We start from the raw sequence: 13,623 nt of genomic DNA on the forward strand, positions 1-13,623 counted from the left end.
TCAGTGTTCTAATACGAGAAACACTATTTAAAAATAAATCAACAATTTTTAAGTAGGTTTTCATTTGTCATAGATTAAAGTTAACTCTTACATGCAATTAATTTGCCATTATAAAAATAATATTGCAAAAAAACTTCTTCAACTAGGCTGCTCGTATTTTGGCAATGACGTCACGATATCATTTATAACAATTTGTATTTGAAGGTCTTATTGTTAGAATTAATATTTAAATTAAAATGAAAATCTGTTTTGCTCACGCAACAAATACTCCGTTAATACTCTGCGCATCTAAATCATACCCCTCTTTGACTGCTAGGTAACACCGAAACCGCTACTATTTTCTCGCATGCATGCTTTGCTCAGGTAACCGAAAAAATTGTATCTTGAGTATATATACTCGCGGTACTCATATGGACAATTTCATTACGTTATTCGTCTTCATTGTAGACATTATAAATCCTATACGAAATCGATATTCGGCATGAAGGGCTTTATCATGAATTTTGTGTTAGTTGGATTATCGCTTTTAGTGGTTGTTACTAAGCAGGAAGATGTAGAAATTTCTTCAACCGTTGGACAGTTGCGCTATTGTCTCCGAAACAGCGATGTATTGCCTTGTGTAAAACGCCTTATTGCTAGGAATCTGCAGCAAGCAGTTGAAAGTGATGCTGTATGGCCAATTACTGATTATTTATCGATCACAAAAGATCGTGATTGGAGAGCGGATATCACGAATAATTCCAAAGTGTTGACACCAGATGAGCAAATTGTTCAGGGAGTGCATGATTTTGTGAGATCTAGGAGTTTACAAGTTAAATTTGTCGCTGATGACGCTGAAATGGAAGGTAATAATATTAATATATATATATATATATATATATATATATTCCTTTATACATTTACATATATATATATATATATATATATATATTATATATTATAGTTTTGTCGACGTTGATACATATTTAAAGTATTTTGCAACCCAATCGTCGAATTAAAAGAAAGATTGAAATAGATTTTTTTTATTCTTTTAACGTTTCGACACTTAATGTGTGTCATCCTTCAGTAATCTAAAAAACATATTACATAAATAACAATAGTTGATATTAAATATGAAAAAGAGAAAATTATATACTTTCCAAACCATGAAAAAGACAAAGAAAAATTTAATAGAATAAAAAAAATTCTATTTTAATATTTTTTGAATTCGATGATTGGGCTGCAAAATACTTCATATATATATATATATATATATATATATATATATATATATATATATATATATTAACAAATATTTTTCACCGTTTATTATCACACAAATGTTCCAATCAAAATCAAAATTATCATTGTGAAATATTTCAACATTTGAAATCTATTGCAATTTTACAGATATGTTTTTATGAATCCTTTAAACTTCCTTCTTCTATATTAATGAAATCGCAACTGATTAATTTTAAATTGTTAGTTAATTATTTAATTTTTTGTTAATTGTATTTTATTCACGCAAAGATCTAAAATCTCTTTCTGATAAAGCAATATTTGAAATTCAGACATGTGTAGCGTTCGCTTGTACTAACATAAACTGAAACAAAGTATTAGTAACTTTTTATTTCTGGGCAAGTTGCACGAATTTTGCAATATCTGAAAATGATCGAGGTGGTCAACAAGAATTGTGATGTTTAAAATTGGGACGAATATATATTTCAACTGCTAATTAATCAGCTTAATATTTGACTGATATCTTCCAAACACACTTTGTAATTTTTAAATTATATTAGGACGTTTTGCAAAAACGTGGACGAAATTTACTTTATTTAACTGTTAACTACGAGCAATAACTATTGTAAGAAATCAAATTATAAAACAAAATATTTCGAGTAAGTCATTATTGATTTTTGTCAAATGAATGAATTTCTTAAATCGTACGCAATATTTGTTTCAAGTGATTCAGAATGACTCGATTTGATTTTTTTAAAACCCATTCAAAACTAAATTTTGTTATTTTACTTAATTGATCATAAAATTGTGAAAATTCTTTGATTGAAACAAACAGATGTAATAGGGTGCATAACTATTATTGAATATATTAGTGCTTAATCATGCGATGTGATAATATGATGTTTTTTTTGTTTGCTCATTGAGTACAAAAATTAATTCTGAAATTTGAAAATTTTTAACGAAACTTTAAATCATTTCTCCTAAATATAGCTAAAACTCTTATGACAACTATTTTTATCTGCTTATACAATGGCAACTTATCAACTAACATGAAAGGGGTATCAAGGTCGAATCCCGACACCGTTTATAAAAACTGAATGTAAATATTGAATATGTAAAGATAATATTTTCGTAATTATAATCAATACGACATATATGCATGTAGATTTATTGTAATAAAATTTGAACTAAGATTGGTCGATGCAGTCGAGATATAATAATTTGTACTAAATGTACAGAATAAATCATTCAAATCAATTTTATGAAATTTTCGGAAAAAAATTGTAATAAAATTTGAACGAAGATTGGTCGATGCAGTCGAATTAATATAATAATTTGTACAGTGTGTAAATGTACAGTTCGTAAATGTACTGCATATATCAATCAAATCAATTTTGTAAAATTGTCGTAAAAAACGATTAATGAAGTATATATTAAGATAAAAATGTATGTAAACGCATAAGGTAGGCCTAAAAAGCGAGTACTTTACTACTCACAAACGATTAAAATCTAAATGCGCTTTCAAGTCAATTTTGGAACAACGTATAAAAATCACTCAAATGTCCAATTCGTTTATTATTATTACAAATACTAAAATTTATGATTGCACTCTTAGAACATAATGTTTGTGATAATATTTAGTATTTTATCCTTCAATGAATTTATTATTTCTATACTTAAAATCACATATATTATTATTATTATTATTATTGAATGTTATCGGATCATAATGCGATATATTAACAATTACTTGATGAATGTGTGTACAAAGTTGATTAGTTTTGCAAGGTGTATGCGTTTTAAGTACAGTTTGTATTACATTATTATATTAAACTCGAGCTATACTGGACCCTTTTAAATCATGATGTTTTCTCAAATTAGTTTTATGTATGAATGATTGGCAAACTGACGTGTAGTATAAAATATACCGTAACGAATTACTGTAACCGTATTTTATATATAATACAGTCGATTTATTTACGATGATTCTTATTTTCACAGTAATTTTAACGTAATTTATAACTGGAACAATATGTTTTTGTATGATAATAGGTGCATGTATCTCAGGGACGGAGATGAAATCGCTTGAGAAAAGTGTATGTTTACCATATACATACACTAACGCGGAAAACAGTTAAATTTAACGGAATTATTGAACTTATAAATTATTCGTATAATTACCATCGGTAATACCATAAAATTTTATAGCTTACTGTTATATTGAATAAAAGTTTTAAAATGCTGTTAAGCAATTATATTCAGCATCAAAACAATTTATTTGATTGTTTGCAACAGGTTTGATATATATGTTTGCTAACAATCTTTACTACTGAAAGAAATGAGTAAAATACGAGATTTATTAAATACTCTCATGCATTAGGGAAAGACATGGAGCTTAAAACATGTTTTTATATTAAAGGATTCAAGATAAACGTTGTGATCTTACAACTCACAGATGTTTTGGGCAAAACACGTTGCAATTATGGCTGAGATATCATATAAATATCGCTTAAATAAATAAAAATAATTCTTCTATCTATCTTCGTCAAATAGTGTTTTTCATCAAACATAATTAAACTCTATTTTTATTACACTACATGCTGAATGCAGAGAATGCCAGGAAAACATTTATTACTCTCTAGAATATCTTGTGGCAAAATTTTAAATGGAACATTAGAGTTCTAGATCATCATTATTGCTGCATTCGTTCAGAGAGATGAATAAAAGACAAACCAGGAATTTCTTACAAAACTATTTGTACAGGCTTTCTATGTGAAGTCTACTGACAAGACTATGATACAGCAGTCTGAATAAATTTATAATGATCATAAAATTATATAAAATGTCATCTCATCGAAATAAATTATAGCACAGATTTTTATTGTATGTTATGACCTACAAAAGAATAATGTCTAAACATAGATAAATAAAATTTTAGGCAAAAATCAGCGACGTGTATCTTCCTGCACGCTCAAAAGATTGCGTTAATTATTATCAAAAATGCGTGGTCTGATTTATTTAACAAACGCAGAATAACTGTCTGACAACCGTTAATTTTAAATTTAACGGATAGTTGAATTAAACTTATCTTTGATGTGTATTGTTTATGACGAGCATCGTTTTATAATTAAATTAGTCTGAAGAACAATTGAGATAAACACGGATGTTTACGCATTGTATTTAATGTTAGTGTTTATTATCATCACATGCCGTTGTTGTATCATTTTATGAATCAAGGTAGACATTTAGCTATGATTATACAAATTAAATTATATAAATTTGACGCTTGGTGAAGTGAAAAGTAAGCCAAATCTTTAATAAGTTTCCCAGATCACACAAATATGGTCTTATAATAAAGCTGTAATTTGATTTACTATTTATCACTACAAAACTAAGTAATACATGCTACTTTAAAATACAAACACTATTTTTCTGTATTATGAGACTTTGCTAATAAAGTGTAAAAAATTATGAAATCGTACGTGTGTTAATATAAATAATGATCAATGCTTTATTATGCTTGTTAATTGGTATAATAGAAATTCAAATGAAAGCGAATGAACAACAATGAATAATTAAAACGAATAGTTAAATTATTCATTGAATGACTCATTAATGAGCATTTTTATGCATATTTACGCATGTAAGAATTGTTCTAACGAATTGTTGTAAGATATACACTCACACCTTGGGGTAATCAAAACCATCAAATAAAATTTGTATGCATATTCAAATTTTTAACTTCCCGTAGGGCAAGTTATAGTAATCGCAAAAAAATCGAAAATGAAAATTTTTATATATCTTTACGTTTCAAGGGTTTCTGAACATTTTGGCATACCTTAGAAAAAATGGATGTATGTGTGTGTGTGTGTGTGTGTGTATGTACGTGTGTGTATGTATGTGCGGATACAAATTTTCGTCGACGATTTCGGGAACACGGATCAACCGATTTGAATAATTCAAAAAACATTCGATTCGTATTGATAAGGAGACGTGCTGATTAGTTTTTGGCGAAGGCAGGTTCAGCCGTTCCGAAGATACGGGGCAAGAAGTGCCGAAAACGGTAACTCAGTTTTTAAGAGAACGGAGCGTCCGATTTGAATAATTCAAAAAACATTTCACTTGTATTGACAAGATGAAGAATCGATAAAATTTTCATGGAGGTAGGTCTAGCGGTTTCGGAAATGTGGAGGAAAAAGTAAAAAAATGAGCCATTTGGCGGTCAAAAATGATCATTAGACATATGCACATCAAATTATCAGATATTTTATAGAGATTTTAACAATAAGTATACATTTTGTTAACATTCCTATGGGTTCCGTACCAATGCTTATGCGTTAGACAGCGACGCGGCGCTTACGCGCTTTATATTTTGTTCCTATGCAGTTAAAGCAGTACGATTGCTTTGAAAAAAAGTTCAGATCTTCCAAAATATGTCAAAATAAAGAAAACATTTTTTTTTTTCAAAAAAAAGTAATTTTTTGTCCAATTTATAGTTTCTCAAAAATATTATTTTTTCGAAGTATATTTTTTACAAAAATGTTAATCGTTTTTAAAAAAAATAATAATTTTTGGTACGGGAAGTTACGGCAATTTGCCTTAAGGCACGATGCTCTAATTGCCTTAAGACAGAATTCCACTTACAGCTAGTTGGTTGTATGTTTATCTATTATATATCCATGGGACTTCATATATAAATAGTATAGTATTAGCAGATCAGGATGTGCTTATATTTTCAATGTTTTATGTACGATTTTTCTGAAATAAGGACCAGTAATCAAGTAATTTATTGAGCTTGCTTACTTACGATTAGAGCATGCTGCCACTTACAATACTTTTAATTTTTATGTTTTATAGTAAGGTAGAGCGGGGCTTTAAGGTTCGCGGGTAAAAAGGTTCACCATCGATATCTCAGTAATAAATAGAGTTAATAATTTTTTCACAACAATATTTAAAAGTACAGGGAAAAACATCGGCGTCGCTCTCTGGAGTTAAACCGTAGTTTGAAAATCCGTAACAAAATTATTTTCTTTCGTTGTTAGTTTTTTTTTGGTTGTGAGCACTATGGTTTAGTTTACGAGACATTAATTTAATTTTTATGTATACGTTACTTAATTGTTTCAATTGTTAATTTTAAGTTAGATTCAACGTTTTTTTATATAACTGGGTAAACAAGACCAGCTAAACCTTTACCCTGACACAGGTGTAAACAATAAATAATAGTAAATAAAAAAATAAATTAAGTTTAAAAAAAATAATTTAAGAAGAAATATAATAAATAATTAGTTATCCCAACTCTGCTGATTAATATTTCTGACGAAATACCAGATTAAGGTATATACAGTGTTATCTTTGTGAAAAATATGTAAAATAAATTTATATAATTTGCGTTGGTTGAGTGTTGTAGTTATTGTTTTGAAAAAAACCCTTTAAAATTAAAAATAAGACATTGGATCTGTTTACCCCTTAGCTGTCCCATTTTACCCTGCCTATGGGGTAAAAAGAACCAAGTAATTTTTTTTTGAAAAACAGAAAATAAAATGCATTTCCACAATGATTATTTAACTAGGAATTTCACTGAACATTGTCAGATAGTTGTTTATTTGATATGTGGTATCTTTTCTGATATAATTGATTTGGTTTTTGTTCAAAGTCAAACTGGACCCGCCCTACCCTATATAATATTTTATTGATTTTACATATTACGAGTGTATCTTCTCGACATTTATTCAATATTACAATTCAATTTCGATACTATATTTAAGTATATTAATCAATCCGAGTATCTCTGGCATTCTAGTCGTGCTTGTTGCCAATAGGGCCATCTCCGCCGCCAAGGAATGTTTTAAAAAAGCATATTCCTATGCTATGGCATTCACGAGCACGAGAAAAGACAAACAATAGAAAGATAACGATGAGATTTTGATCGGATCATTTAATTGTGTTACTGGGTTCAAGCGTAGGTAACTCTGCTACAAAATGATTTGACAAGTGGGTCACGAGGTGCTAAGGAGTCCTTGCTCATTTATTTTGAACCACTACTTTACTTGCCTTTGATACGGTCTGTGTCTCTACGATATTAATATACATGATTTGCTCTACTTCCATTTTCATATTTTATGGCTTCAGTAATGTATCTGATGTTATATGTGCGCTTGGTTTCACGTTTATTGACTGCACAGCAAGTTCAAACGTTCAGTTGGACGAGATTTCGAACGTTTCAAAACAGGCCCTTATTTGGTCATTTCTTGATTACATTTCATTTACCGATAATAAACTTATAAGAAAGTAACCCATGCATTGAAGAAGAGACGAACGATTGGAGATGTTCAATAACAATTTTAGTTAAAAAATTCAAACTAGTGGTGCAAGGTATCGAGTGTTAAGGCAAATTGCTGGAACTTCCCGTACCGTATTGAAATATTCGACGAATTTTAAATGTTTTCAAATAGATTATTAATACTTTAACTTCCATTGCTTGTGTTTTGTAGACAAAAGCTTTTGTAGCTTATGAATTAAACGACGACGTTTATATATGTCTACATGAAAAGTAAATAAACAAAACTTAATCAAGCGGAGTCAGAATAAAATTTCCTACCTCATATTTCTAAGAATTGTACCTATAAACTGAATTGCAAATTTAAAAATATTTATTTCAATAGGTGTATTACTTCTAGGTAATACCTTGTCCGATTTTGTAGCAAATTTCAAATTTCAAGAAGTATTTAAATAAATGCTAAAGCATTCAATATTTTTTAGTTATTGTTAAAATTCACTGACCTATATGAAAAAATTGCCGTTATATCTCCTTGTAATTAAAATTTCAAGTCTAATATTTTTTTACACGTTTCGTTAGATCTTTTACTGTTTCAAAAATTTTATGTTAATTTCTAACATATCAGCTGAAAATACATTTGATAATTACCAACTTTTGCGTATATATATATATATATATATATATAATAATGCTGACTATATATATATATTATATATATATAGTCAGCATTATTCAAAAACAAACACATTTATATGCAACAAGAATTTTCATAAATTTTAATATTAAAGCTTAATATTTAAGATCGGTAATTTTTTACATTTCAAAGCAAATTTAATAGAGGGAAAAAATCGTTATACAAGTTATGTTCATGCTCACCAGCAAATTTATTAACTTGTGATTACACTTTGAATGAGATTATTTCCAACATTTAAAAAAAGTTTTCAATTTTTTGTTTCATATTTGTTTTAATCAAATATTTGTTTATAAAAAGGAATGTTTCAAAAATTTGTCTCAATAGCCAATACTACAGTTTAATTAGCATCCTAAAATATGTTTTGCACTTTTATCTAGCGATAATATATGAATAAGATAAAAATTAAATTAAATGTTAGTTTTATATTTTACAACAATTTTTAATAATCGAAATGCTAGTAGGTATCTACATGAAGATTTAATTGAACATAACTCATTATATAAAATATTTTTTGGTATTGCTCATAAAAGTCGTGCACATGAAACTGTTTGTCAAGAATTTTAAAATACGAATTTTGAATGTGAATATTGAAATATACTATCATAAAATTAATTTTTCAAGATATAATAATTTGTTGATATAATTTATCAACAAAATTGCAACAAAAACTAAAATCTATACTTTTTTGGATTTTTGAGTTGAACCAATATTCATTATGCTTTATACTTTTATTTTATTTTATTAATTTTATATTATTAAATACTAAACAATCAATAGGATTATCTAAATTTTTTACTTTTTATTTTATTTGTAATCATGTTCAATAGTATTTATTTAGTTATTAGATCCCCCTGATTAGACTTTTCTGCTTATTTTTTTGTATATAAAGTAGATTTAAGGTATTATTGTGACTTAAGATTATGATGTATTTCTAGGCCATTAGGCTGAAATAAATAAATATAAAAAAATATAGTATCTACCTGGTCTTAGCTATTCTTATAATTTTTGTAGCTAATAATAATACTCTACAATTTATTTAGATTACTATAACTTGCCCTACGGGAAGTTAATAAACTAGTTGGTTTGGTATTTAGCCTTGAGGCAAGTTACATGAACTTCCCGATATGTGTAAATAATCGACTTAATCAATAAAACATAAATTAATTTATGAGTGGATTTATTACACATAATTGAAAACAAACGAACACGTTTACTAGGAGTATTTTCAAAAAGCAACTTTACAAAAATCAACAATTATTATATTTAAACCAGTTTTGGTAGGATTTTAATGGTTTAGTATGTTTTTTAAGACCAAGTACTATATTGTTATACAAAGTAAATCGTCTAGTTTTAATTTTAGCTAACGTCAAAAAAACTACTCATTTTCTCAAACTTTGATAATTTTTTAAAATTAAACTACTTGTCGTAAGGCCGTAATATTTCAGTAAGACCATGATATACATCGCCAAACAAAGTTTCATAAAAATTGGCTTAAATTTTTTTTTCAACAGTTAATTGCAAGAAAACAGCTCGGTAGATTTTCACCTAAAACTAATCAGTACCATTCCCAACTAATATCTTTCGAACAGTTTTTGATTTTTAAAAATCGGTTTGGTAGGATGAGCTTAAAGTGGACGAAAGGTTTAACATTTTTTTTCAAATTACAAAGAAACGGCTTGGCAGATCGTTGCACAAAACTGACAAACGATAGTCCTCATCGAAATACATCAATTGGCTTTTAAATTTCTGAAATCGGTTCAGACATTTTTGAGAAATCGTCGATGGAAGGTCTAATTTTGACAAATGCCAAAAAAACGACACCAATTTTTGCAAACTTTGATGAATTTTCAAAGGTAAACCAATTGTCGTAAGGCCATAATATTTCAGTATGATCTAGAAGACTATAGTATCTACCGTCAAAAAAATAATAATAAAAATCGTCGAAAAAAATTTTTTTAACACTTTATTACAAGAAAACGGCCCGGCCGATTTTTACCAATAACTAATCAGCACGATTGCCATTCAATTTCTTTCGAACTGTTTTTGAATTTTCAAAATCGAGTAAGAATTGCGGGCTAAAACGTAGACGAAAAATTTTTCACTTTTCTGCGATTTAAAAAGAAACGGCTTGGCCGATCGTTCGATAGTCCTCGTCGAGATACATCGAATGGCTTTCAAATTTTTGAAATCGGCCCAGCCGTTTTCGAGAAAACGTCGATTTACGGCAAAAAATCTGTTCCCATACACACACACACACATACTTTTTTTCAAATTTGGTCTCATTCGATTCAGAATGGCTTGAAACGTCGAGAAAACATAAAATTAGCGAATCGGATTTTTTGATGAAAACATAAACTTCTCCTTCGGAAAGTTAATAAGGATATCTTATATAATATTTAATAGGTCTTATTGGGGCCTCGTGTCAAGCACGAGAGGCCCTCCAAAAATTTTGTCGATCCTCCGACAATTCCTGCTAATCCATCCAACTTTGCCTACTGTAAGTTTTAATCTAGAGAACTATATTAGATTCCGCGCAATACTTTAAAACGCGAGTTAGAATAACGAATTGCAGAGTTGTTAACATCTTAAGCTCGTAGAGCTGTCCAGATATCAATAATGTGTCGATCAAAAATGATCGACTTAATTATCAAGAAATCAATATGTTAATTAGTGATTTATTTGAGTGCTTTATAAGTATATCGAGTTGTTGTAGCATCGGAATGTAAAAAACTATTGCAGTTTATTCAATTTTGAGAAGTTTTCCAAAAATAACTTTCCGCAGGGTAAGTTATAGTGATCGCAAAGGAATCGAAAATGAAAATGTTTATATATCTTTACGTTCCAAAACCTTCTGAATATTTTGTCATACATTAGAAAAAATCAAAATTATAGAAAAAGTATGTATGCAGGGTCGGTCAGTCCTGGGGTTCTCAGCGCCCGCATGCAAGATTTGTTCTAGCGCCCGCCCCCCAATAATTTTAACATTTATCATTAAAATTATATAAATATTTACGTTTTATTTTATATTGATTGTTCAATAGTCTTTACCTGGTCTTAGTTATTTTTATTATTTATAGCAAATAATAAGTACTCATATGTTTACGGAGGGGTTGTTTTAAGATAGCTATTTGATTGTTTTATTGCATTTTAAAGTTTTACATAGGAAAGAATGTTTTTATAGTTTTTATTGAATAATAATAAAACATTCCCAGACAACATAACATTAACATTCACAATCAGTTTTAATTTTTTATATTTTCTGTAATACTTATAACTAATAAAAGATAGTTAAAACTAAGGACTAACATTGCATATATAACACATATATTCACATTTACAGGAAGAAAGAAAAAGGACAAGAATGGTGGTATGATGATGATGGCAGGGCTCGCCATGGCGGGAATGATGGGTCAGATGTTTATGGGAAAGATAGCTTTCCTTGCTGGAACTGCGCTCATGATATCTAAACTTGCACTCCTTCTTTCATCACTTGTAAGTTGAAACGATTTTTGGTTATGATACATAATATCGTAATATTATTAACAATTGATTATGTTCTGAAATTAAAACAGAAAAGTTTACACCATTTCTATATATAAGTTCAATAACAATTTACAATTCCTTTATTGTTATTTTTTCATGTATGTATATGATTTTTTTTTACTTTTTAATCTTTGCAAATTATTGGGCTGAAAATGAATTTTATAGTATAGATTTTTGTATCCACAAGTAATTCATTTAATTTTTAAAAACATTGTTAAAAGTAAGTATTATATGTTATTCCAAATGGAACTTCATTTACAAATATTTCAGTTATGTCAGATAATGTATTTTAGACTGACTTTATTATGTTTCATATACAGCCAAATCATGTAATTATATATTATTATATAAATAAGTGATGGAAAAGTGTTTTCTTTTAAAAAAAAAACAGGGTTTTACCGATGACAAACTGTTCAAAAATTTTATTGACATTTTTTATTGACGTTTACATCAAGTTCAAGATGAAACAAATTTACAAAATTTATAAAAAATATTAACTATAAACCTTTGAGACTTTTGAAAAATATATAAGAAGAAATGAATTTGTTTCATTTCCATTCAAAATAAAAGAGTTGCTGGATGCTACAAGAAGTAAAACACTTCTTATAATTTAAATTATAAAAAGTGTTTTTCTTCTTGTAGCTTGTAATTATATATATGTTGCTATGTTATTATATATATTTCTTGTATATATGAGTGTGTAAAATCTTGAATTTGATGTTGATTTATCCTATAAGTGCAACCTAGAGCTTTGGTGAAATTGTGATCATTTTTTGATTATTGTGGTTAACATTTATTAATTTTGTTAATTTTGTTCATTTAAACATTCGAATAGTAACCGTGAATAACATTTCTAGGCCACAAAAAAAACTACAATTGCCCTAAGTTTTCAAGAATTAAGATTTATTGTTGAATTATGAATTAATAGTTTTTAATATCGGTCGACTTTGAGAATTACCCCTTCAACAAAATGTACAAAAGTTTGTTGGCAAGTTTCATCAAAAGTTGGCACATTTTTCAGGATTGTAAAATGGTATAACAATAGATAATTTTATTATGAAAAAATTTCGAGTGAAAAATGAAAACCTAAAAATTACACGATAACTGCTAATGTACTACGCTCACATTCAGTTTAAATGTTTGTTAAGGTGCGTCCACACCTAACGAACGAACACGAACGAACATGTCGAGCAAGAAAATACAAAGAACGAACAGGAACACGAACGAACGCGAATAATTCCAAATAAACGCCTCAAAGCAGTGAGGGCTTGAATCTTTTTGTTCGAGGATGTACCGTGAAACGTCAGATTTATTATTTAAAGTGGCGGGAAAGAGCAAAATTATTTAAAGTCATCAAATTTACAAAATTTGTCAATAACAGCAATATCTTATAATAAACACAACATAAATTAATGCATTAATGCACATTTTAACATAAAAAAAGAAAAATGTTTGTCTACATTCGTGATAGCGTCCACACTGCATGCACATACGAGTTCAAACATGAACGAACAATTCCCTTTGATGTACCGACAAGTTGCGGAACATTGCTCGCCATGTTTATTTATGTTCGTTCGTGATCGTTCGTTAGGTGTGGCGCACCTTTATACGCGCAAGTTCAATGTGCGAGAGCAATCAGTCTTATGTTACATTTGACATTAACTAGTTGTTCAATAATTCACATTTTGATTTTTTTTAACAGATCGGTCTCAAGAAATTGGTCGGTTCTGGTGGAGGTGGTGGCGAGCACGTGGTCTACGCGTCCGCCGACCACGGTCATGGTGGCTGGCAACGAAGCTACGATTCAAACTCGCACCTTCTGTCCTACAGCGCCCACGCTCCGGCGTACCAGGACGCTCGCGAGGAGCAGGAAGCATTAAGTGGGGCATGA

At 28.9% G+C, this 13,623-nt stretch overlaps 1 protein-coding gene across 1 annotated transcript; it reads left to right on the forward strand.

Moving 5' to 3' along the window:
- Positions 1–496: 496 nt before the first annotated feature.
- LOC113375360 lies at positions 497–13,623 on the forward strand. The gene is made up of 3 exons (XM_026615296.1): positions 497–845; positions 11,530–11,681; positions 13,435–13,623. Exons 1-3 carry the CDS (start codon positions 497–499, stop codon positions 13,621–13,623), a joined length of 690 nt encoding a protein of 229 aa, XP_026471081.1.

This window comes from Ctenocephalides felis, unplaced genomic scaffold (genome assembly GCF_003426905.1).
Source record: "Ctenocephalides felis isolate EL2017-DRISC unplaced genomic scaffold, ASM342690v1 CF-g0.4_SCAFFOLD_01886, whole genome shotgun sequence".
Taxonomy (NCBI): domain Eukaryota; kingdom Metazoa; phylum Arthropoda; class Insecta; order Siphonaptera; family Pulicidae; genus Ctenocephalides; species Ctenocephalides felis.